Source organism: Salmo salar, chromosome ssa20 (genome assembly GCF_905237065.1).
Source record: "Salmo salar chromosome ssa20, Ssal_v3.1, whole genome shotgun sequence".
Lineage (NCBI taxonomy): Eukaryota > Metazoa > Chordata > Actinopteri > Salmoniformes > Salmonidae > Salmo > Salmo salar.
The window spans coordinates 43,872,208-43,896,481 of NC_059461.1; the positions used below are offsets into that span (position 1 = coordinate 43,872,208).

General features: G+C 40.9%; 1 protein-coding gene and 1 long non-coding RNA gene across 3 annotated transcripts in view; both read left to right on the plus strand.

The window, feature by feature from the left end:
• Positions 1-212: 212 nt before the first annotated feature.
• Positions 213-24,274, plus strand: part of rnpepl1 (arginyl aminopeptidase like 1) — a 44,531-nt gene continuing 20,469 nt past the window's right edge. Inside the window, exons 1-5 of the mRNA XM_014161944.2 lie at positions 213-1,641; positions 13,797-13,937; positions 21,614-21,765; positions 22,934-23,050; positions 23,775-24,010. Of these exons, the coding sequence (XP_014017419.1) occupies positions 1,180-1,641; positions 13,797-13,937; positions 21,614-21,765; positions 22,934-23,050; positions 23,775-24,010 (1,108 nt within the window). The 5' untranslated portion in view covers positions 213-1,179. The remainder of the gene's footprint in view (positions 1,642-13,796; positions 13,938-21,613; positions 21,766-22,933; positions 23,051-23,774; positions 24,011-24,274) is intronic.
• Positions 10,021-12,820, plus strand: LOC106580653 (uncharacterized). Of its 2 annotated transcripts, XR_006760938.1 has the most exons (4): positions 10,021-11,831; positions 12,011-12,229; positions 12,481-12,575; positions 12,694-12,820. It is a non-coding gene; the product is annotated as an uncharacterized lncRNA (long non-coding RNA). The 2 variants fall into 2 exon arrangements; XR_001322933.2 differs by having other exon boundaries at positions 12,011-12,575.

The window sequence follows — 24,274 nt, forward strand, 5'->3', positions numbered from 1 at the left end:
AAAATTATGTCATACTCCACATTTAGGGGGGCCACAAGGGGGTCCAAAATTGTCATAGGGGCACTGCCCCCCCCCCAGAACTGCTAGTGCAAACATGGGCTTGAATGTGGATTGTGGAGAAACTGGGGCATCATCTGGTTCACGCGGAGCAACTGCACGTTTGTCGTCATGCGCACGGCGGCATCCCCTCCATCGTCCTCCTGTAGAATTCCGGGTCGGGAACACCCCTCCCCCCGCTTGCCCCCTACAAACCGCTGAGCGCAAGCCAAGGACACCAACAACATATCCACGGCAACGAGGAAACAATTACGAATAAAGGTTATACATTGTAACTACTCTCAGGGGATGGTGGTTTCCGGCTATGCAAACGGATACCCATTGATATAAAGTATCACATTTACACTATGGCTGGCTACCTTTCTCTGCCATGAGTGTGAAATATGTATCAGTTTCACGCAGTTTCCTGCATAATGCATGTCACTTGTGCAACGCCAATTTGTTTTACATTCAATGACTATTCGCTCCGTGGAAGAAGGCTACAGAAATATATGCGTTTTGTTAACGTCGCGTTAGAGCTGATGCTAAGGCTAATTAAGCTACATGTTGCTATGTATAGGTTACCTTGCTGAGTCCACTCTCGTCTCTGTAGCGCCCCCCTACATTCTACAGCTTTAAAACTTTCCTGTCTCAAATATTTCCTCCCAGTTTTTTTTTTTTACTTCCTGTTTTCTACGGGAGTCACATAGCCCAAACTCCTTTCATTTAAACTTTTCCCCTCTTCAGTATGTTCACCCTTTTCTTTTTATTTATTCGCGCTACATTGTTTCTCACAAGTCTGTCTAACAGTCGCCCAGAATCTTCTCTCTTTGCGTAAGTCTAAGACTTGGAAATGCAGAACTCGTTCAACTTCGGTCCCGATGGATTTTACATATTGTTTTTGTTTTGATGTCCTTTTCTGAAACACTTTTTTTCTAATGTTTTTTGTTCGTAATGTCACTCTGGAAGTAGTTGCCCAACCAAAGGCCCTTTTCTACAAAGTAACATGTCGGCAGCTAGCTCATTAGCTATGTGGCAGCTACTCTGGAGCTGACATATCTAGCTAATTTCCACATTTTATACGCTTCAACTACGGTTGTTGTTCCTTTTTGCGCGGTCATTTATTCCTCCCTGGAGGTTATAATGGCCCAATTCCAGCGTCCGACACTGTGTTGCTGCCGCAAAGTGCTCACAGTGCCTAGCAAGTCGTGTGAGGGCGGTCAAGGTCTGGGTCAGTGTCGCCTTGTCGACATCGCCTCTGCGTCCAACTTCCACTGCTTCAAGCTTCGCCACTTCCATCTCGACCTCCGCCTCAACTTTGCAGTAAAGGAGATCACTGGGTGGCAAGTCCTGGAACTTGTGGCTCTCCAACCAGGAGTGCAGACTTTGGTTTTGGACACTCACCCATCCTTGCTAATTCATTCCATAGACTGCAAGGTGCCTGGCACCACCGGTGCCCAGGACATTTCCCCGTCGCTCACCTATCGGGTAGACCCATTCACAGACTATGGATCTTCGCTGAATATCAGCCTCCCAGCCTATGTGATACGACCGCATCGGGCTTTCCAGATCACCGTTCGCTACACAACGACAGACGGTCCTGCGGTAAGGTCACTTTAAAGGTTCAGGCTACTGCACAGTCTAGAGCGCACGGTTAAATGTAACTTAGGAGCATTTTTAAACTCTCCATTGTTAAAGTAGTAAGGCTCACTAAGTAAGCAATAGATGTCATTATTTTTTTTTAAACAATTTAATGAGTATGCTTAATTTACTGTGCTTCATTGTCATATTTTAAAGGCGCCCACCAGAGGGCAATGCCGCCCCTATTTCAACGTCATTTTTGCCCTAGAACGGAAATGCTTGTTTAGGTTCGACTTCCAAAGAATAAAGTAGGCTACTTATACATATTCACGAATTGGGGTGGGGAAAGAACTTCATGGTGATTTCCACGTGGAGTGGAGAAACATCTACAAATAGGGAACTGACAGCTATCTTCCTAAACTTATTGTTTTTTTTGTTTTTTACAACACCGTATTCAAAAGATTAGCCATCTGGCTAGGCTGGTTCTGGAGCTGGATTTGTCATAAGCATTTTAGGATAACTTTGCTTTGCCATTTATTGTTATCTCCAAAGTATTGGCATCTTCCATAAGATGCATGTGTTTTTCTACATTGTAATGGACAAGGCGCAACCTTTAGTAGGTAGGCTGCTGGCAGGCTTTTCATATCCAATGGATTATGTACATTTTCAAGTAAAATGTCACGACATTGACACATAAAAAAATTCCAGGTCCCGGCTTCGGATTTCCCACTTCAAGCCCAAATATAGTATCATACTTTGACTAACACAATCCATCAAATTTAATCATTTGTTTATAAAGCCCTTTTTACATCAGCAGAGGTCAAAGTGCTATACAGAAACCCAGCCTAGCACGTCCGGTGAACAGGTCATGGTCAGGGTTCCCTAGCTGCAGGCAGAACAGTTGAAACTAGAGCAGCAGCACACCCAGGTGGACTGGGGAAAGCCAGGAGTCATCAGGCCAGGTAGTCCTAGGGCTCAGGTCCTCCGGGAGGGGAGAGAGAGAATTAAAGGAAGCATACTTAAATTCACACAGGACACCAGATAAGAAAGGAGAATTACACCAGATATAACAGACTGACCCTAGCCCTCTGGCAAATAGACTATTGCAGCATAGATACTGGAGACTGAGACCAGGGGTGGGTCGGGGGAAACTGGTCCCGTCCGACGATACCCCCGGACAGGGCCAACCAGGCAGGATATAACCCCATCCACTTTGCCAAAGCACAAGCCCCCACACCACTAGAGGGATATCAACAGACCACAAACGTACTATCCTGAGACAAGGCTGAGTATAGCCCACAAAGATCTCCTCCACTGCACGAGCCCAAGGGGGGGGGCAAAACCGGACAGGAAGATCATGTCTGTGACTCAAGCCACTCAAGTGACGCACCCCTCCTAGGGACGGCATGGAAGAGCACTAGAAAGCCAGTGAGTGACTCAGCAGGCCAGGTAGAGACAGCAAGGGCAGTTCGTCGCTCCAGTGCCTTGCCGTTCACCTTGCACCCCTGGGCCAGACTACACTCAATCATAGGACCTACTGAATAGATGATTCTTCAGGAAAGACTTAATGGTCGAGATCGAGTCTGCGTCTCTCACATGGATAGGCAGACCATTCCATAAAAATGGAGCTATATAGGAGAAAGCCCTGCCTCCAGCTGTTTGCTTAGAAATGTTTTGCTTCTGTTCAGGATTCTAGCAGCCGTGTTTAGCACTAACTGAATTTTATTTAGTGCTTTATCCGGGTAGCCGAAGAGTAGAGCATTGCAGTAGTCTAATCTAGAAGTGAAAAAAGCATGGATTAGCTTTTCTGCATAATTTTTGGACAAAAAGTTTTAGATTTTTGCAATGTTACAAAATTTGAAAAAAGCTGTCCATGAAATATTGATAGTTTCGTCAATAGAGAGATCATTGTCCAGAGTAACACCGAGGGCCTTCACAGTTTTTTTTAGATGACTGTACAACCATCAAGATTAATTGTCAGATCCAACAGCAGATCTCTTTGTTTCTTGGGACCTAGAACAAGCATCTCTGTTTTGTCCGAGTTTACTTTTAAACTCGGACGAAACAGAGATACTAGTTCCAGGACCCACGAAACTAAGAGATCTGCTGTTGGATCTGACAATTAATCTTGATTAGGGATGCACCGATATGACATTTTTGGCCGATACCGATATATCCAATATGTTCCTTGCCAAAAAATCTGATACCGATGTTTACAATTTTAGCGGCCTTTTAAGCATTCGAGTACAGTTAAATAGTTGAAACATACACACACACACACTGACCAAAAAGTTATTTTGTTGGAATTTACGTATGTCCCCATTGCCAGTAAAACATAATCAAAACCTATTTATTTTACTTACTTGCTGTGCTGTTTCGTTGTTCAGTCGGTTCATTCTCAACCAGGATTTCATCATACATATCAAGCAGTGAAGTTTCAGCTTTGTCTGTCTGTGGCCTTTCTTTCTCATGCGCACTGTCACTGTGTCCCTTTCCATCTTGTCCAGCTGTGTCTAACATTTCACGTAAACCATGTTTCTTGTCTGCATCGAAGTAGCGGTCCTTGTACCTAGCATCAAGCATGGTGGCGACACAGTAGAAGCTCAGAGAGTATGCCACCGAATTGCTTGTTCACAGCCTCTAGTAGAGTACTTTTCCAAGTTAATTTCCGACATAGACAGTGGGGTTTTGTTGAGCAGGTGTTTCAATGCCATGACAGAGGGTATTACGTCTGATGCAGTTGATGAGCTTATTTCTCGAGCCAGTTGTCAGCGTGCTCATGGGGCTGACATCACTGGTCCAAATGTCAGTCGTGAAGCTAATAGCAGTGACGCTAATAGCAGTGACGCCCATAGCAAGAAGCTCACGGATGTGCGTTTCAACAATACTGTGTATTTCCGGTAGGGCAACATCTGAAAAATAGCGCCTACTTGGTAGTGTGTACCGGGGCTCGAGGTGCTCGACCAGTCGGCGAAAGCCAACATCATTCACGTCAGAGAATGGTTGATTGTCAAGGGCAATGAATTATATTATCTTGGCGATAATGGATTTCAACTTTGAGTTGTCTCGCTGAAATTTTCTTACTCTTTCAAATGACTGCTTGACTTGTTTACTGCTTGATCCACACAGCAGAAATTGTGGGCTAGGTTTGGAATGCTGTGTTGCACGTGTGGAGCTATATTTTTCGTGGAGTCATTACGTCATCTACCTATGTTATATAGGTATGCACGTCAGCTTTGACATCGGTTTTGCACATCGGCGTTAAACTAGACATTAGAGGTCGACCGATTAATTGGAATGGCCGATTAATTAGGGCTGATTTCAAGTTTTCATAACAATCGGAAATCGATATTTTTGGACGCCGATTTGTCCGATTTTTATTTTATTTTTTAGACCTTTATTTAACTGGGCAAGTCAGTTAAGAACACATTCTTATTTTCAATGACGGCCTAGGAACGGTGGGTTAACTGCCTTGTTCAGGGGCAGAACGACAGATTTTTACCTTGTCAGCTCAGGGATTCAATCTTGCAACCTTACGGTTAACTAGTCCAATGCTCTAACCACCTGCTTTACATTGCACTCCACGAGGAGCCTGCCTGTTACGCGAATGCAGTAAGAAGCCAAGGTAAGTTGCTAGCTAGCATTAAACTTATCTTATAAAAACAAACAATCAATCATCTTCACTAGTTAACTACACATGGTTGATGATATTACTAGTTTATCTAGCCTGTCCTGCGTTGCATATAATCGCTTAGGAACACGTTGCTCCAACCATAAACATCAATGCCTTAATTAAAATCAATACACAGGTATATATTTTGAAACCTGCATATTTAGTTAATATTGCCTGCTAACATGAATTTCTTTTAACTAGGGAAAGTGTGTCACTTCTCTTGCAAACAGAGTCAGGGTATATGCAGCAGTTTGGGCCGCCTGGCTCTTTGCGAACTGTGAAGACTATTTCTTCCTAACAAAGACAGCCGACTTCGCCAAACGGGGATGATTTAACAAAAGCGCATTTGCAAAAAAAGCACAATCGTTGCACGACTGTACCCAACCATAAACATCAATGCCTTTCTTAAAATCAATACTCAGAAGTATATATTTTTAAACCTGCATATTTAGCTAAAAGAAATCCAGGTTAGCAGGCAATATTAACCAGATGAAATTGTGTCATTTTGCATTCATTGCACGCAGTCAGGGTATATGCAACAGTTTGGGCCGCCTGGCTCGTTGCGAACTAATTTGCCAGAATTTTACGTAATTATGATATAACATTGAAGATTGTGCAATGTAACAGGAATAACGTTTTGTTTTTGAGATGATAGTTTCCGGATTCGACCATATTAATGACCTAAGGTTCGTGTTTCTGTGTGTTTTTATGTTATAATTAAGTCTATGATTTGATAGAGCAGTCTTACTGAGCGGTGGTAGGCACCAGCAGGCTCGTAAGCGTTCATTCAAAATAGCACTTTCGTGCGTTTTGCCAGCAGCCCATCGCAATGCATTGCGCTGTTTATGAGTTCAAGCCTATCTATTCATGAGATTAGGCTGGTGTAACCGATGTGAAATGGTTAGCTAGTTAGCCGGGTGCTCACTAATAGCGTTTCAAACGTCACTCACTCTGAGACTTGGAGTAGTTGTTTCCCTTACTCTGCATGGGTAACGCTGCATCGAGGGTGGCTGTTGCCGATGTGTTCCTGGTTCAAGCCCAGGTAGGAGCGAGGAGAGGGACGGAAGCTATACTGTTACACTGGCAATAATAAAGTGCCTATAAGAACATCCAATAGTCAAAGGTATATGAAATACATTTTAAATTTACATTTTAGTCATTTAGCAGACACTCTTATCCAGAGCGACTTACAGTAGTGAATGCATGTCATGCATTTTTTTGTTGTACTGGGAATTGAACCCACAACCCTGGCGTTGCACACACCATGCTCTACCAACTGAGCCACAGGGAATACAAATCATATAGAGAGAAATAGTCCTATAATTCCTATAATAACTTCAACCTAAAACATCTTACCTGGGAATATTGAAGACTCATGTTAAAAGGAACCACCAGCTTTCATATGTTCTCATGTTCTGAGCAAGGAACTTAAACGTTAGCTTTTTTACATGGCACATATTGCACTTACTTTCTTCTCCAACAACTTGTTTTTGCATTATTTAAAGCAAATTGAACATGTTTCATTATTTATTTGAGGCTAAATTGATTTTATTGATCTATTATATTAAGTTAAAATCAGTGTTCATTCAGTATTGTTGTAATTGTCATTATTACAAATAAAGGAATAAAAAAAATTGGCCGATTAATCTTTTTTTTGGGGGGGGGGGTCATCCAGTAATCGGTATCGGTGGTGAAAAACCATAATCGGTCGACCTCTACTAGACATTGGGCCCATGCCGATGTTGGCATTTTCAGCTAATGTCGGCCGATTCTGATATGCTTACCGATATATCGTGCATCCCTAATCTTGATGGTTGTACTGTCGTCTCAAACAATGAATTATTGAATTCAATTGTTAGTTAACATCGTGGGTAATCGCTGGGGATCGTCTTTCAGTTAATGTCTGCTTGTGGTACATTCATTATTTTATATTACACCAATTTGCCCAATGTGGACAGTTACTACATTACAAGCTCACATTTTTACCACATAAAATGTTGTGGAATTACGCAATTTTTTGCTTCTTTATAAAAGTTTTTAGTCATCACGAGTATATTGAATTGATTGCTTTAAACAGATTCATACAGTTGAAGTCGGAAGTTTACATACATCTTAGCCAAATACATTTAAACTCAGTTTTTCACAATTCCTGACAGTTAATCCTAGTAAAAATTCAATTTCTTAGGTCAGATAGGATCACCACTTTATTTTAAGAATTTGAAATGTCTGAATAATAGTAGAATGATTTATTTCAGCTTTAATATCTTTCATCACATTCCCAGTAGGTCAGAAGTTTACATACACTCAATTAGTATTTGGTAGAATTGCCTTTTAAATTGTTTAACTTGGGTCAAACATTTAGAGTAGCCTTCCACAAGCTTCTCACAATAAGTTGGTTGAATTTTGGCCCATTCCTCTAAACAGAGCTGGTGTAACTGAGTCAGGTTTGTAGGCCTCCTTGCTCGCACACACTTTTTCAGTTCTGCCCACACATTTTATATGGGATTGTGGTCTGGGCTTTGTGATGGCCACTCCAATACCTTGACTTTGTTGTCCTTAAGCCATTTTGCCACAACTTTGGAAGTATGCTTGGGGTCATTGTCCATTTGGAAGACCCATTTGCGACCAAGCTTTAACATCCTGACTGATGTCTTGAGATGTTCTTCAATATACCCACATAATTTCCCTCATGATGCCATCTATTTTGTGAAGTGCACCACTCCCTCCTGCAGCAAAGCACCCCCACAACATGATGCTGCCACCCCCGTGCTTCACAGTTGGGATGGTGTTCTTCGGCTTGCAAGCCTCCCCCTTTTTCCTCCAAACATAACGATGGTCATTATGGCCAAACAGTTATATTTTGGTTTCATCAGACCAGAGGACGTTTCTCCAAAAAGTACGATCTTTGTCCCCATGTGCAGTTGCAAACTGTAGTCTGGCTTTTTTTTATGGCGGTTTTGGAGCAATGGCTTCTTCCTTGCTGAGCGGCCTTTCAGGTTATGTCGATATAGGACTCGTTTTACTGTAGATATAGATAATTCTATACCTGTTTCCTCCAGCATCTTCACAAGGCACAAGGTCCTTTGCTGTTCTGGGATTGATTTGCACTTTCCGCACCAAAGTACGTTCATCTCTAGGAGACAGAATGGGTCTCCTTACTGAGCGGTATGATGGCTGTGTGGTCCCATGGTGTTTATACTTGCATACTATAGTTTGTACAGATCAATGTGGTACCTTCAGGCGTTTGGAAATTGCTCCCAAGGATGAACCAGACTTGTGGAGGTCTAAAAGCACAGTCAACTTAGTGTATGTAAACTTCTGACCCACTAGAATTGTGATACAGTGAATTATAAGTGAAATAATCTGTCTGTAAACAATTGTTGGAAAAATGACTTGTGTCATGCACAAAGTAGATGTCCTAACCGACTTGCCAAAACTATAGTTTGTTAACAAGAAATTTGTGGACTGGTTGAAAAACTAGTTTTAATGACTCCAACCTAAGTGTATGTAAACTTCCGACTTCAACTGTATATTTGGTTTGATACTGTTGATTTTGTACGCATCTGTCCTTGGCAGGACTTAGAACGCCGTTCTAATTTTTTAAGTTCAAAATGGCACAGAAAATTTTGGGCACTCTCTGTATAAAAGCCGATAGCCGCACGACAATACACCGATTTCAGGTTCAAACTATCACCTAAATAACAGCCAACACTAGTCAGTGTTGAAATCCTATGCCGGGTCGTAATTCGTTGAAGTAAAGTAACATAGCAACTGATTTGTTTCTGCCCCATTTCAGCAGCCTCCCAGAATCTCCATCTGTCTTCAACAAATTCTCTTCTAACCAGTGATGTAAAAATTATTAACCAGTGATGATATTTCCACACTATAAGGTTGAAATAACACTGAAATTGCATATGTGTTTTCTCCTACTTTGAAGGGGTAAGCGGGGTAGGCTCTCTAGTGTCTATGATCCTATCCGCCAATCAGGGCTGTGTGTATATGAATATATTTAAATATGCATCAACACGCCCACATGTTTAGACTGAGCATTTCAATGGCAAAAGGAGGCTCAGGGAAATAAATTATAAAACATATATGTTTGGAGTTATTTTCATGAAATTAACACATACAGTGATGATTTAAAAATACAATTAAAAAGATGCCAGTGGCGGCCACTGATTGGCTGAATTGGTTGGAATTATCAACAAAGCAGCATGACAGAAATATGATGCCAAGTTTTCGAACTACTTATATAAAACCGATATGTGCGTTTGAAAAACAGCATGAATACACCTATTTCACTTTTGAACAACAGCATAAAAACACCTACAGTGCCTTCGGAAAGTATTCAGACCCCTGGATTTTTCCCCCACATTTTGTTAGGTTACAATCTTATTCTAAAATAGATTCAATTGTTTATTTTTTTCCCTCATCAATCTACACTCAATACCCCATAATGACAAAGCAAAAACAGGATTTTAGAAATGTTTGCTAATTTATTAAATATAAAAACTATCACATTTACATAAGTATTCAGACAATTTACTCAGTAATTTCTTGAAGCACCTTTGGCAGCGATTACAGCCCCGAGTCTTCTTCGGTATGACGCTTCAAGCTTGGCACAACTGTATTTGGGGAGTTTCTCCCATCCTTCTCTACAGATCCTCTCAAGCTTTATCAGGTTGGATGGGGAACGTCGCTGCACGGCTATTTTCAGGTCTCTTCAGAGATGTTCAATCGGGTTCAAGTCTGGGCTCTGGCTGGGCCACTCAAGGACATTCAGAGACATGTCCCGAAGCCACTCCTGCATTGTCTTGGCTGTGTGCTTAGGGTTGCATTTTGATTCAAGTGGGTTGCCAACGTGGTAAGTGTTAATCCCTTCCATGGATATCATATTGAAATCAATATAACAGGAGGCAAAGATTTTGGGTGTTTGCTCCACCGGCGGGCCACCCATTAGGGGCGGTGCCCCACTTGTGATTGGTCACCAAATATTTGTAATAAAAAATATATACATTTATATTCACTACAGCTAAAAAGTTTGGGGTCACTTAGAAATGTCCTTGTTTTTGAAAGAAAGCAAATTTTTTGGTCCATTAAAATAACATCACATTGATCAGAAATACAGTGTAGACATTGTTAATGTTGTAAATGACTATTGTAGCTGGAAAAGGCTGATTTATTTGTTAATGGAATATCTACATAGGCGTATTATCAACAACCATCACTCCTGTGTTCCAATGGCATGTTGTGTTAGCTAATCCAAGTTTATCATTTTATAAGGCTAATTGATCATTAGAAAACCCTTTTGAATTATGTTAGCACAGCTGAAAAGTGATGTACCCATTATTCCCAGATTCCGTCTGGTTTTTGAGCTGTGTTAGTTTTATCACAAACTATTTCTGCATATTGGTTATTGATTTGGACACTTTAATACTGTGTTTTGACATTGGGTTATTTATCAGTTTTCTGTATGTGACTGCAGTCTAATCCATTTGCTTTTGTCTTGTTTGTTAGTTTTTGTTCAAAATGTCGATCTTTTCTCTCACATCCCTCTCCTTTTTCCTGCACGACTCCCTTCTTCCATTTATTGCTCTGTTGTCTGTACAAACACAACACTGGTTTAGTCATGCCATGGCTACATTAACTGGCCCAATTCCAGACAAGAAAGCTAACCACCATCCTAAAAAAGTTTTTAAGAGCAACTGCCCCTAAAAAGCAACTAATCCCTTTTGAAACGGCCTATGTGGCATCGATATGAGTCAGACATTTATTATAATGCCCGGGAGGCAGCCCGGTTCTGAAATGAATGCAATCACTTTTCACCCGGGTCAAACTCCTCCCACCGGGGTAACCTGGGCCAGATAAATGAACCTCCTCATTGGATGGGATGCCATTGTTTCATCGCCACCAGACCGTTCAAATCAAAGGATCACAGCCGTTTGAGACTGAAAAGTGAGTATACCGGTAGCTAGACCATAGACTGCTGGTTATGCATCTTGCTTTGCATATTTTGAGAATCATTATCACTATCATCGCTAGCACCGTCACCGGCCTGAATCTAATCCAATCTGGAGCCAGTCTGTCTACATCTGTAAAGCATAGAATTAGCTTTCAACCGCAGCTTAAGAAATAACGTAATCATGTTTATAATTGAGGGACGATAACAATCTTTGACCCTGTTTTTCTGTTAGACCAAGTGCACAGTTGGGTGCCAAACTGATCCCCTGGCCATGAACGGATGCTGGGACCTACCAAAAGGAGCAAAGTTGGCTATCATAACATGTCCAGCAATGTGATTGGAATGGTTTAGGGACCTCCAAAAAATTATTTCATCCACTGTTCACTTGCTATTTTCACAGCTTGTCAGGCAAGACCTCAGAATAAAAGTGTGTCATGCGACACAAGTACCCTTGTGACACCTCCTATGTTGTTGCCAGTCTCCCTTGACTCTTATGAAAAGGACATGCCATCATGAGGCCTCTAATAGTGACAGGAGATACTGCCCTGATGGCACAGACGGCTTCATAAACAACAACAGGTAATGTGTGTTATGTGAAAATTCTTAGCTTGATAAACTAGTAAGCTAATTCCCCAGCCAAGCAGAAACAACCAGTAGAGTCATTTTGGTTGTGGAGTGCATTAGCAAAAGGCGTTATCCTTTCTTTAGAACAAAAAACAATTCATCACTTGGCTGTCTATTATATCACCCTGTTACAGGCCCTTGCAGTCAACACCACCTCATGAGATTGCCTGCTGCAGTGGTTCGAGAGATTTCCAGTTACAGCTGAAGACAAGCAAGTGGGCCCTTATCAGCATCATGCTGACATGCCCTCGCTGTGAGCGTTCTTATGAACTCAGCCACATGTTTGCAACAGCACCCTTCACCTTTCAGCGGCAAGAGCTTTTATAGGCTCATTATTTGTACAAATACACAAGGTAACCCACTAAATTACTTTGATACATTTGATAAAACAATTGTGAAACGTAATTTATGTAAACTGACATAGATGCATATAATGTCCAGGACACAACCTAGCCTGGTGGAACCAGCCTGATTGCTGTGTTCACCATTCTATCTCACTTCACATTTAATAATATCTGCCATCAGGTTGGTTCCCCCAGGCTACTCATAACCACCATTTATAATGTAATCAGTGCTCTGTGTGTGTTTGTGTGTGACCGACCAGTATCTTTGATGAGGGACTAGGAGCTGATCTTTGCTGCTATGCCCATCAATAGGGCTCTGGCAATGACCTCACCTCAATGGGGAGAACAGAATTAGGTAGGTTTAGTCTGACCTGTTCAAACTTCAACATAGTACCTGTTTGTGTGTCAGATATCACCTATCCCTAACTGCCATTGGTAATAGAACAGTGACCTATGTGTGTATGTGTTCACAGAAACATGTATGGAGCCAGTACATGGAGACTTCTAAGATGATGTGATGAAGTCCAGACGGGGCTTGATCCTGATGTGTCTGAATGGAGAGAAACCTGGCACTAACCATAAACATTTTACTAGACACAACTTTTACTTGCATTGTCTTTTTTTAAAATGATTGAATTGGTTGATATCAGTCATTATGGGGAGGGAGAAACCTTGTGTATTGTGCACTAGGATCAGGGAACTCCTGTTGTATATGGTACACCACACACGAAGGTACTGTATGACCACTCTGACATGTTTGCCAAGGTAGCCCCATTATCATGAGACAAAATGTGGATAGGCACAGTATCTCTATCGGCTGGGAATGACAATGAAATATGAAAGGTGCACATTGTTATATTAGCAGAACACTGCTTCTATGGTTTTATGTAAAGGGTTGTTTATTCTACAGGGACCTGTTACTACATTTGAAAGTTATCAAAACACTTAGTTTTGAATCACTACATAAATTCAGCAATCGCATTATTCTCATATTACTCTGTTGGCTACTCATATTCGATGGTTCCTCCAGCATCGCACCATACATCGGTCTGTAGTTATTGAACTCAACGTGCAGGAGGTTTGTTTGTTGTGAATGAGTGTGGGGAAACTGCCCACCCTTGCCTTCGCCGCCAGAATGGTTGTGCACCATGTCTATCATGTTAAATACCTATCAAGGATTGTGAGATCTTGCATGCTTCTGCAATGTAGTCAGCCTAGAACCCATAATTTACAATTTTCTTAATGTCGTCTGCAATGCCTCTTTAAAGGGACAGTTCACTCTAAAATCAAAGTCTGTCACGCATTTTCAGACATCAGAAGTGGTCTAATGTTGATACATGTCCATGTTGCACGGCATCTGTTGCATTGAGCTATATGCCAAATGAAATGGGAAGATAGGCTTGTAGTCTAATTTCCTGATTTAATTCGGTGTCTATATTTTCAGTATATAGCTGGAAATACACAAAGCTTGGAATTTGGACACATCTCAACGTTCGACCAAATATTGACTTTGACAGTGTACGATCACTTTAAGTTTAACAAATTCATGTTTCTGATTGGTTCCTGGTCCCTCTAGATCTGGTGGCTGGACGCAGAGCTGACGTGTGGTCAGACTCGCCCGCTAGTCTTCACTCAGGGCCACTCTGTCTGCAACCGATCCTTCTTCCCCTGCTTCGACACCCCCGCTGTCAAGAGCACCTACACCGCTACTGTCAGAGTGAGTGTCAACTGTCACACCTCTAGTGCCAGTTTCCAGAGAAACCTGACCCTATTGTTTTGATATTAACATAACATAAACCTGTGTGTTTAAAATGTTAATGTAATACACATCGGCTGTCAAGAGCACCTACACCGCTACTGTCAGGGCAAGTCACCTCTCAAACCTGGGTTGTGTTGATGTAGATATTGTTTATTTAACCTTTATTTTATCAGGAGCTGAAACCAAGGTCTCTTTTACCGATGAGCCCTGAATTACAGAAATTACTGAAAATACACACATCAAAATATAAATACAAAATGCAAGCAGAAAGAAAAAAAGTCATAAAACACATTCATCATAAGGTCCTCAATTAGCTTTCTGAATTGCCCTAGAGGCACCAGAATATCAAATAATAAAAATAAAAAAAAGATTGTTCGACAAGTAAGGTGCACGAAAGCTGATTTACCTACCTCAGTAGAGACCAAAAGAATATCCAGAGTTGGCCTTCCCTGAGACCAGGTGTGGTAACTCCTTATGTCTAAAGTTTAGTAATGATGCTAGGTACAGTGGGACTTTTTGTAAAAGGGCTTTATACATGAAAACATAGCAATGTATCTATCTACGTGACATCAAAGAGGGCCAACCAACTTTCTGGTAGAGAATGCAGTGATGAGTACTAAAACTGTCACCTGTAATAAAGCACAGTGCACTACGATAAACTGCATCTAACGGCTTTAATGAAGTGGCAGCTGCATTCATATAGATGACGTCGCCATAGTCTAGGACCGATAGAAACGTCGACTGAATAATCCGCTTTCTATTATTTAGCGAGAGGCAGGACCTATTTCTATAGAAGAAGCACATTATTATTCTCAGCTTCTTAACTAACTCACCAATATGCATTTTAAAAGACAGCTTTTCATCTATCCAGATGCCCAGATATTTGTAAGCACGGACATGATCAATATGGACACCATCCAAAGTACATATGCTTCAATCATCAGAATTATTTGTATGCTCTGTAGAGAACATATACTTAGTTTTACCTGTATTCAGTACTAATTTCCGGTCAGTTCTGTAATACAATGAAGGCAGACTATAGTTCAGATGGAGCCTGGTAAACTGTGGGAGCAATAGCATACACAACACTATCATCGGCATCAAATCAAATTATATTGGTCACATACATGTGTTTAGCAGATGTTATTGCGGGTGAAGCAAAGTACTTACGTTTCTAGCTCCAACAGTGCAGTAATATCTAACAACTAATATCTAACTATTTCACAACAATGCACAAAGCTAAAGTAAAGGAATGGAATCGGCATACAAGTGCAGGTACATTGTTTTTTACAGACAAGTTGATATTGTTAATGTAAAAGTACAGGACCCAGAATTGACCCCTGTGGGACACCTTTCGTAATATCCAGGAAACCTGATTTAACGCCGTAAGTAGATATACATTGAGTTCTATCTGTCAAGTAATTTTTAAACCAGTTACATGCAGTCTGTTCTAGGCCATTTAAGGAAAGCCTCTGAATTAGCGGTGAGGGATCAACAGTATCGAGGGCAGCACAATGTTTCTTTTATCCATACAGTTAAAACTAAAACCACATTTAAAACTAGGGATGCAACAGAGATCTGGTCTAAAACCCAACTGATGTACATTTACAATACATTTCAAAGATAAGAAAGATCTTAGCTGAGAATTAATCAAAGATTCTAATATTTTAGCTGGGTAAGAAAGTTTAGAAATAGGCCGATTAGGTCACAGAGGTCAGCACCTTTTTGTGAAGGGGGAGTATATAGGCCGCCTTCCAAACCTTGGGGATAGTACCAGATATAATCGTCAGGTAAAAAACATTGGTTAATGATTAATCAATTGGGGGCAGAGAGTTGCAGCAAAATTGGATCAAGCTTATCAGCTTCAGCGGATTTTTTTTACATCAATCTTAAGCAAGGCATCTAGCACATCACAGATAGTAAATTGTTGAAATGAAAACAAAGATTTACTAGAAGTTGACAGGTTAACCGTTGAACCATCTAGTAGAGGCTGGCAGAGGGTAGAGCAGTCGATTGACTGACCTAGAGTCAACTACACCACCGTTTCTCTCAAATAGAAAGCCTGCCGAGATAAGTTATGCTTTTAAAATCATGATTTTATCTCTTTCTTCTTAGTTATGATGCCAGAGTCAGACAGAACTTGCTTAGGCAGGTAAGAAGAGGAATTTGTACTCTTCAGTGCATTTACTGTTTTCCAAAATTTAGAAGGATCACCAGCGGAGTCAGAGAGTGAGCTTAAAAATAAGCTTGATTTAGCTTTGTCAATTGTCTGAAAGATTGCCAGTTCACTACAGTCAGTTCACTACAGTCAGTTTTCTTTGCTTTGGCCCAGGCCTGATTTCTCTTCTGAATGAGCACAGATAATTCCAAAGAAAACCAAAGGTTCAATCTATCTTTGACTCTGAATTGTTTAAAAGGGGCATGTTTATCTTCCAGAGGAATAAATATGGAGGATACATTTTCTAGACCCAACTCGAGGTCAGGAATACAGTAGACAGTGGCTAAATCAGAGTAGAACATGTAGAATCTTTTTAAAATGTCTCTTCTTAATTAAATGAGGATTAGTATGTAGCTGTTTCGTATCTAATACCATACTATGGGACAATGATCACTGAGATTATATGAAAATACTCCACTAGACAAATATTTATGGAGGTTATTAGTAGGAATTAAATCAATCAATGAAGAGTTAAGTTTTTTTTCTCACATTTAACCATGTGGGTTTCGAGATCAATTGAGTCGGATAAAATTCCATGCATATACCCTTAAATTGATCTGGCCCGGGGATACCAAATCCCGATTCAAATCCGCTAAAAAACTTGAGGGACAGAAAAGGGATTAAACACTCAGATATAGTGTAACAGTGTAGGTTCCGTCCCTCTCTTCGCCCTAACCCGGGCTCGAACCAGGGACCCTTGCACACATCAACAACTGACACCCACCGACGCATCGTTACCCATCGCGCCACAAAAGCCGCGGCCCTTGCAACGCAAGGGGAAACCCTACTTCAAGTCTCAGAGCGAGTGACGTCACTGATTGAAATGCTATTAGCGCGCACCACCGCTAACTAACTAGCTATTTCACATCGGTTACACTCACCCCCCCTTTGACCTCCTCCTTTTCCGCAGCAACCAATGATCCGGGTCAACAGCATCAATGTAACAGTGTAGGTTCCGTCCCTCTCTTCGCCCCAACCCGGGCTCGAACCAGGGACCCTTGCACACATCAACAACTTGAAAGAACTATCCAAAGTGCAAATTATTCTTTTAATGGGACCTCTTATGTGTGCGCACAATTTTTATGGGCTTTATACTAAAAACCTGTAATTTAACTGTAAAAATGTATTTCCTTTTAATTAGTTATGAAGACAACCAGTCATGATGCTTTCATCTGATTGTCAAACAAATCACTTCAAAAAGTAGGTTAACCTCTTACATCTAGATGTGCCGCTAGCGGAACGCCTCACCAATATCCAATGGTAGAGCATGGCGCGAATTACAAATACCTCAAAAATGCAAAAACTTCAATTTTTCAAACATATGACTATTTTACACCATTTTAAAGACAAGACTCTCCTTTATCTAACCACATTGTCCGATTTCAAAAAGGCTTTACAACGAAAGCAAAACATTAGATTATGTCAGGAGAGTACCCAGCCAGAAATAATCACACACCCATTTTTCAAGCTAGCATATAATATCACAAAAACCAAAACCACAGCTAAATGCAGCACTAACCTTTGATCTTCATCAGATGACACTCCTAGGACATTATGTTATACAATACATGCATGTTTTGTTCAATCAAGTTCATATTTATATCAAAAACCAGCTTTTTACATTAGCATGTTTTGTTCAGAACTAGCATACCCACCGAAAACTTCCGGTGAATTTACTAAATTACTCACGATAAACGTTCACAAAAAACATAACAATTATTTTAAGAATTATAGATACAGAACTCCTTTATGCAATCGCGGTGTCCGATTTTAAAATAGCTTTTCGGTGAAAGCACATATTGCAATATTCTGAGTAGATAGCCCGGCCATCATGGCTAGCTATTTTGACACCCACCAAGTTTGGCACTCACCAAACTCAGATTTACTATAAGAAAAATTGGATTACCTTTGCTGTTTTTCGTCAGAATGCACTCCCAGGACTTCTACTTCAACACCCAATGTTGTTTTGGTTCCAAATAATCCATAGTTATATCCAAATAGCTGCGTTTTGTTCTTGCGTTCAAGACACTATCCGAAGGGTGACGCGCTGGCGCATATCGTGACAAAATATTTCAAAATATTCCATTACCGTACTTCGAAGCATGTCACACGCTGTTTAAAATCAATTTTTATGCAATTTTTCTCGTAAAATAGCGATAATATTCCAACCGGGAGACGTCGTCTCATGCACGCGTGCGCCAGTGTCATTGTTCTCAGAACGACCACTTTCCAAAACCCCTACTGTTTTTCGCCCAGGAACTGCAGAGTTATCATTCCACGTTCTGGCGCCTTATGGGAGCCGTAGAAAATGTCACGTTACAGCAGAGATCCTGTATTTTCGATAAAGAGGCTACAGAAGGCCAAGAAATGGTCAGACAGGGCACTTCGCATATAGAATCTTCTAAGGTTTTGGCCTGCCATATGAGTTCTGTTATACTCACAGACACCATTTAAACAGTTTTAGAAACTTTAGGGTGTTTTCTATCCAAATCAAATAATTATATGCATATTCTAGTTTCTGGGCAGGAGTAATAACCAGATTAAATCGGGCGTGAAAATACTGCCCCATATCCCAAACAGGATAAGTAGATTACCTGCTCATGTTCATCTACTCCAAAATAAGTCCAGCATTCGAACAGTGCACTGTGCACCTGCCATTTGAATGGAAAGGGACATCTACAGTTGAAGTCGGAAGTTTACATACATCTTAGCCAAATACATTTAAACTCAGTTTTTCACAATTCCTGACATTTAATCCTAGTAAAAATTCCCTTTCTTAGGTCAGATAGGATCACTACTTTTATTTTAAGAATGTGAAATGTCTCAATAACAGTAGAGAAATATTTTATTTCAGCTTTAATTTCTTTCATCACATTCCCAGTGGGTCAGAAGTTTACATACACTGAATTCGTATTTGGTAGCATTGCCTTTAAATTGTTTAACTTGGGTCAAATGTTTCGGGTATCCTTCCACAAGCTTCCCACAATTAGTTGGGTAAATTTTGGCCCATTCCTCCTGACAGAGCTGGTGTAACTGAGTCAGGTTTGTAGGCCTCCTTGCTCGCACACGCTTTTTCAGTTCTGCCCACAAATATTCTATAGGATTGAGGTTAGGGCTTTGTGATGGCCACTCCAATACCTTGACTTTGTTGTCCTTAAGCCATTTTGCCACAACTTTGGAAGTATGCTTGGGGTCATTGTCCATTTGGAAGACCCATTTGCGACCAAACTTTGTCTTGAGATGTTGCTTCAATATATCCACATAATTTCCCTCCTCATGATGCCATCTATGCAGCAAAGCACCCCCACAACATGATGCTGCCACCCCCATGCTTCACGGTTGGGATGGTGTTCTTCGGCTTGCAAGCATCCCCCTTTTTCCTCCAAACATAACGATGGTCATTATGGCCAAACAGTTCTATTTTTGTTTCATCCGACCAGAGGACGTTTCTCCAAAAAGTACAATCTTTGTCCCATGTGCAGTTGCAAACCGTAGTCTGGCTTTTTTGTGGCGGTTTTGGAGCAGTGGCTTCTTCCTTACTGAGTGGCCTTTCAGGTTATGTCGATATAGGACTCGTTTTACTGTGGATATAGATACTTTGTACCTGTTTCCTCCAGCATCTCCACAAGGTCCTATCCTGTTGTTCTGGGATTGATTTGCACTGTTCGCACCAAAGTATGTTCATCTCTAGGAGACAGAACGCGTCTCCTTCCTGAGCGGTATGATGGCTGCGTGGTGCCATTGTGTTTATACTTGTGTACTATTGTTTGTACAGATGAACGTGGTACCTGGCATTTGGAAATTGGATGATCCAGACTTGTGGAGGTCTAAGTTTTTTTCTGAGGTCTTGGCTGATTTCTTTTGATTTTCTCATGATGTCAAACAAAGAGGCACTGAGTTTGAAGGTAGGCCTTGAAACACATCAACAGGTACACCTCCAATTGACTCAAATCATGTCAATTAGCCTAAAAGAAGCTTCTAAAGCCATGACATAATTTTCTGGAATGTTCCAAGCTGTTTAAAGGCACAGTCAACTTAGTGTATGTGAACTTCTGACCCACTGGAATTGCCATGCAGTGAATTATAAGTCAGATAATCTGTTTGTAAACAATTGTTGGAAAAATTACTTGTCATGCACAAAGTAGATGTCCTAACCAACTTGCCAAAACTACAGTTTGTTAAAAAGAAATTTGTGGAGTGGTTGAAAAATGAGTTTTAATGACTCCAACCTAAGTGTATGTAAACTTCCGACTTCAACTGTATTACAAATACCATAAGTGTAATGAAATTCAGCCAACAAAGTGGTGTGTATTGATGAATGCCAAGGGAAACCAGGTTTCTCCAAAACTTAAGAATAATCATTTAAGTATAAAATAATTTCTTATTTGTGTCTCTCTGTGTTTCATAATTGTCCTTGAATTCGCAAGAGGCTGAATCTATTTCACCAGAGAAAGCCTTGAGCGAGGCAAACGTTACCCTTCTGTCTTAGTATCTGTAGCCAATGCATCTGACGACATCAGATACATGGGCTACACATACTAAGACGGAGGGGCACTGTTTCACTCGCTCTGATGCTTTCTCCGGTGAGATTGAGTCTTGCTGTCGGTGTGCACCTTGGTCAAAATGATCAATATATTCAGAGACGACCTAACAAATCTAAGAATTTGTTGGTGGGCCACTGGGGTGGTCAATCTCCTTTTTTTTACCACTATATCACTGGGAAGAAAACCTTGGCTCTGTGATATCAGCTTTGCATTGATCTGTCTCTGTCTGCCTGTCTCTCTCTACGTTTTTCATTCTCATTCACCGCACTGTTTTTGATTGAATGTAAATAATTGTATTTGTGGTGTTTCAAACTGTAGTGTTGATTCTGTCATTTGTAGTTCATTACATTTTTGCTGATAATTTTTGTATTTGTTGTATTGTTGTCCTCAGGGCGCCATTGTAAATGAGACACTGGTCTCAATGGGTTTCCCTAAATAAGTAAAAGTTCAATAAAGGAAAAAAAATACTGTAACTCTCACTTGGCGTTTTAATATAATTCTCAATGCTAATCTCTTGTTATAATCTCCCTTCCACCCCGTTAATCTCATTTTGCTGTAATCTTAATCTGGTTTATTTGCTCTCACCCTCTGTCTTGGTTTCTCTCCATTTTAATCTGTTTTGTCTAAATAAAATGGCTTTTATAGAAGTACACCACTGTTTCTTTAATCTCACTCTGCTTTTCACCATCTACATATCACTTTCCCTTCTGTAGTCTCGTTAGCACCCCTTTTCCTGTGAAACTCCTGCTTTAACATAACATAATCTCCCTTTGTCAAAATGAGTTTCATAATATGTTTCTGTGCGAGCGTGTGTACGTACATGTCTGTGTGTGTACATACATGTCTGTGAGCCTGTTTGTGTGTGTGTGCAGGTGCCGGAAGGTGTGACGGTGTTGATGAGTGCCTCCCGTAGTGCCTACTCCAAGCAGGACAGGGTGTTCCAGTTCTCCATGGAGTACCCCGTCCCAGCCTACCTGGTGGCACTGGTGGCAGGAGACCTGCAGCACGTCGACATCGGCCCCAGGTCAGTGGGAGTGACCTGACCTAGGTCCAGTACATGAATATTAAAGCAACAGTATTTCCCATCCCTTCACTGATTTGAAAGGAAATGACTGGTATATATAGTGGACACTCCAACTAGCCAATGCCTCCACCAATTCAAAGCTTTAAGATTTCTGAGAAGTAGTGAATGAGGAGTGTAGACTTCAGGAGAAAGATAATGTATTAGAGATATTATTGTGATGCAACCTTTGTCATGAATGTGTCTAACTCCAGACCTTGAGGCCTGCAGTTACTGTTGGTTGTTGTTCCTCCCTTACCTTTAATTGATAAATTAAGTCATTGATTAGCGAGGAAGTCCACACACCATTGTTTCCGAGGTCTAAATCGGACACCAATATAAAGGAAAGAACAACATCCAGCTGACACTGTGGCACTCCAGGACTTGAGTTTGACGCCCCTGTACTGGTGCTATACTTCTACATATTATCATGTGTCAATGTCCAGACCTTCACATAGTTGCCATAGTGACATAATCAGCAGCATCACATGAGATTTTCACATGCAAGGGGCCGATTCCACGCCAGCGTGGACGGGAAATATTTTTGGTATCTCAGATTGTTCTGGCAATTCTCACATAAAAACTTAATTGGGAGGAAGGATGTTCAATATGCTTTTTACATCTGTATCACAAACCATTATTTTTTTTTAAATCACGATGTAAGTGGCATTTTAGACCTATACATGCCTCCTGTAAGACCCTATGATCTGTGAACCGTACCTGATACAGACAACATCTTGGAGTCATTATACTCCTTATAGTGTGCTCTAAAATATGGAGTATGTCTAGATCCTGAAATGTTTCACGTAAATGTATTCAACTTTTTAAAAATAGGAACATCTCAACTACCCGTTTTGATTTTGTTCATTTTTAGACATATTGTTTAAAAAGATAAACTCTACAAGTACATCACATTTCCAGAGTGGGCTGGCGTGGAATCACCCAACTAGCATGTCATTTTTATTATCTATCTATAGGGGAAATGTTTCACCTCACTTGGAACCAAATGGAAGCAAACGGTCCGAAACTGGGAAGGACCTACCTGAACTTGTACAAAAGAAACGTTTTTGTTGCAAAGGTTTTTGCTATGGTTTGCACTAATGAATACATCCCTGTTATCTTCCTCTGGCAGGAGCCGGGTGTGGGCAGAGCCGTGTATACTGACCTGTGCTGTGAGCAAGCTAGGGGGTAGCGTGGAGCGTTGGCTGAATGTGGCCGAGGACCTCTTCGGACCCTATGTGTGGGGAAGGTTAGAGCAATACATTTATTTTTGCCTCACACAAGAATCTCAACATCAAATATAGAACAATGCATGAGGGTACAGGTCAAGTTTTTGTGAAATACTTATGCATACACACACTTCAGATACTCTGTCCCTTAGGCCTGGGTGAGTTGGAGTGTCTGTTTATCCACGGCCTCTGTAGTATTTGGTCGAGTTGATTTGGTTAGCTAGCCATACCAATTAATAATATAGAGTACAGACAGAACACACACAATCCCCAAAATACACTTAAGTGCCAAATTCACATGGCTAGACAATCTTCAGATTTAAATTGTACAGTGTTTGCAGTTACAGATACAAATTCTCCATATCTACAAGTTTACATGAATTGTTAACTTTACAGGGCTTTTAAGTCATGCTAGGGAGAGGGAAGATGGAACTGAAACCATACAAAACATTCTATAGAAGAGAACAAACCAGAAAACTACATTTCATGTCAAAAAGTTCTGTTTTGTCCTAATGAGAGTTGTACAATTCATAAATTGAATTTCAATGCACTTCCCGGTCTGCGTCCCAAATGGCACCGTATTCCCTATATAGTGCACTACTTTCACCCTATTCCTTGTATAGTGCACTTCGTTTGACATCAAAAGTATTGCACACTATAAGGAAAAGTGTGTAATTTGGTAAGCAGCCCTGAATTGACCACATGACAACCCTCGTATCATTCCGCCACCCTGGTCACACACAGGTACGACATAGTGTTCCTGCCTCCGTCGTTCCCCATCGTGGCCATGGAGAACCCCTGCCTCACCTTCATCATCTCCTCCATCCTGGAGAGCCGGGAGTTCCTGCTCATCGACGTCATCCACGAGATTGCCCATGGCTGGTTCGGCAACGCGGTCACCAACGCCACCTGGGAAGAGATGTGGCTGAGCGAGGGACTGGCCACCTACGCACAGAGACGCATCACTACCGAGGCCTACGGTGTGTATACATACGCACGCTCACACACACACCTAGGCACAAAGGTATATATATATATATATATATATATACCTTTGTGCATATATATATATATATATATATATATATATATATATATATATATATATGTATATATATGTATGTATGTATGTATGTATGTATGTATGTGTAACCTTTTAAAATGTAACCTTTTAAGTTAAGAACAAATTCTTATTTACAATGATGGCCTACCGGGGAACAGTGGGTAAACTGCCTTGTTCAGGC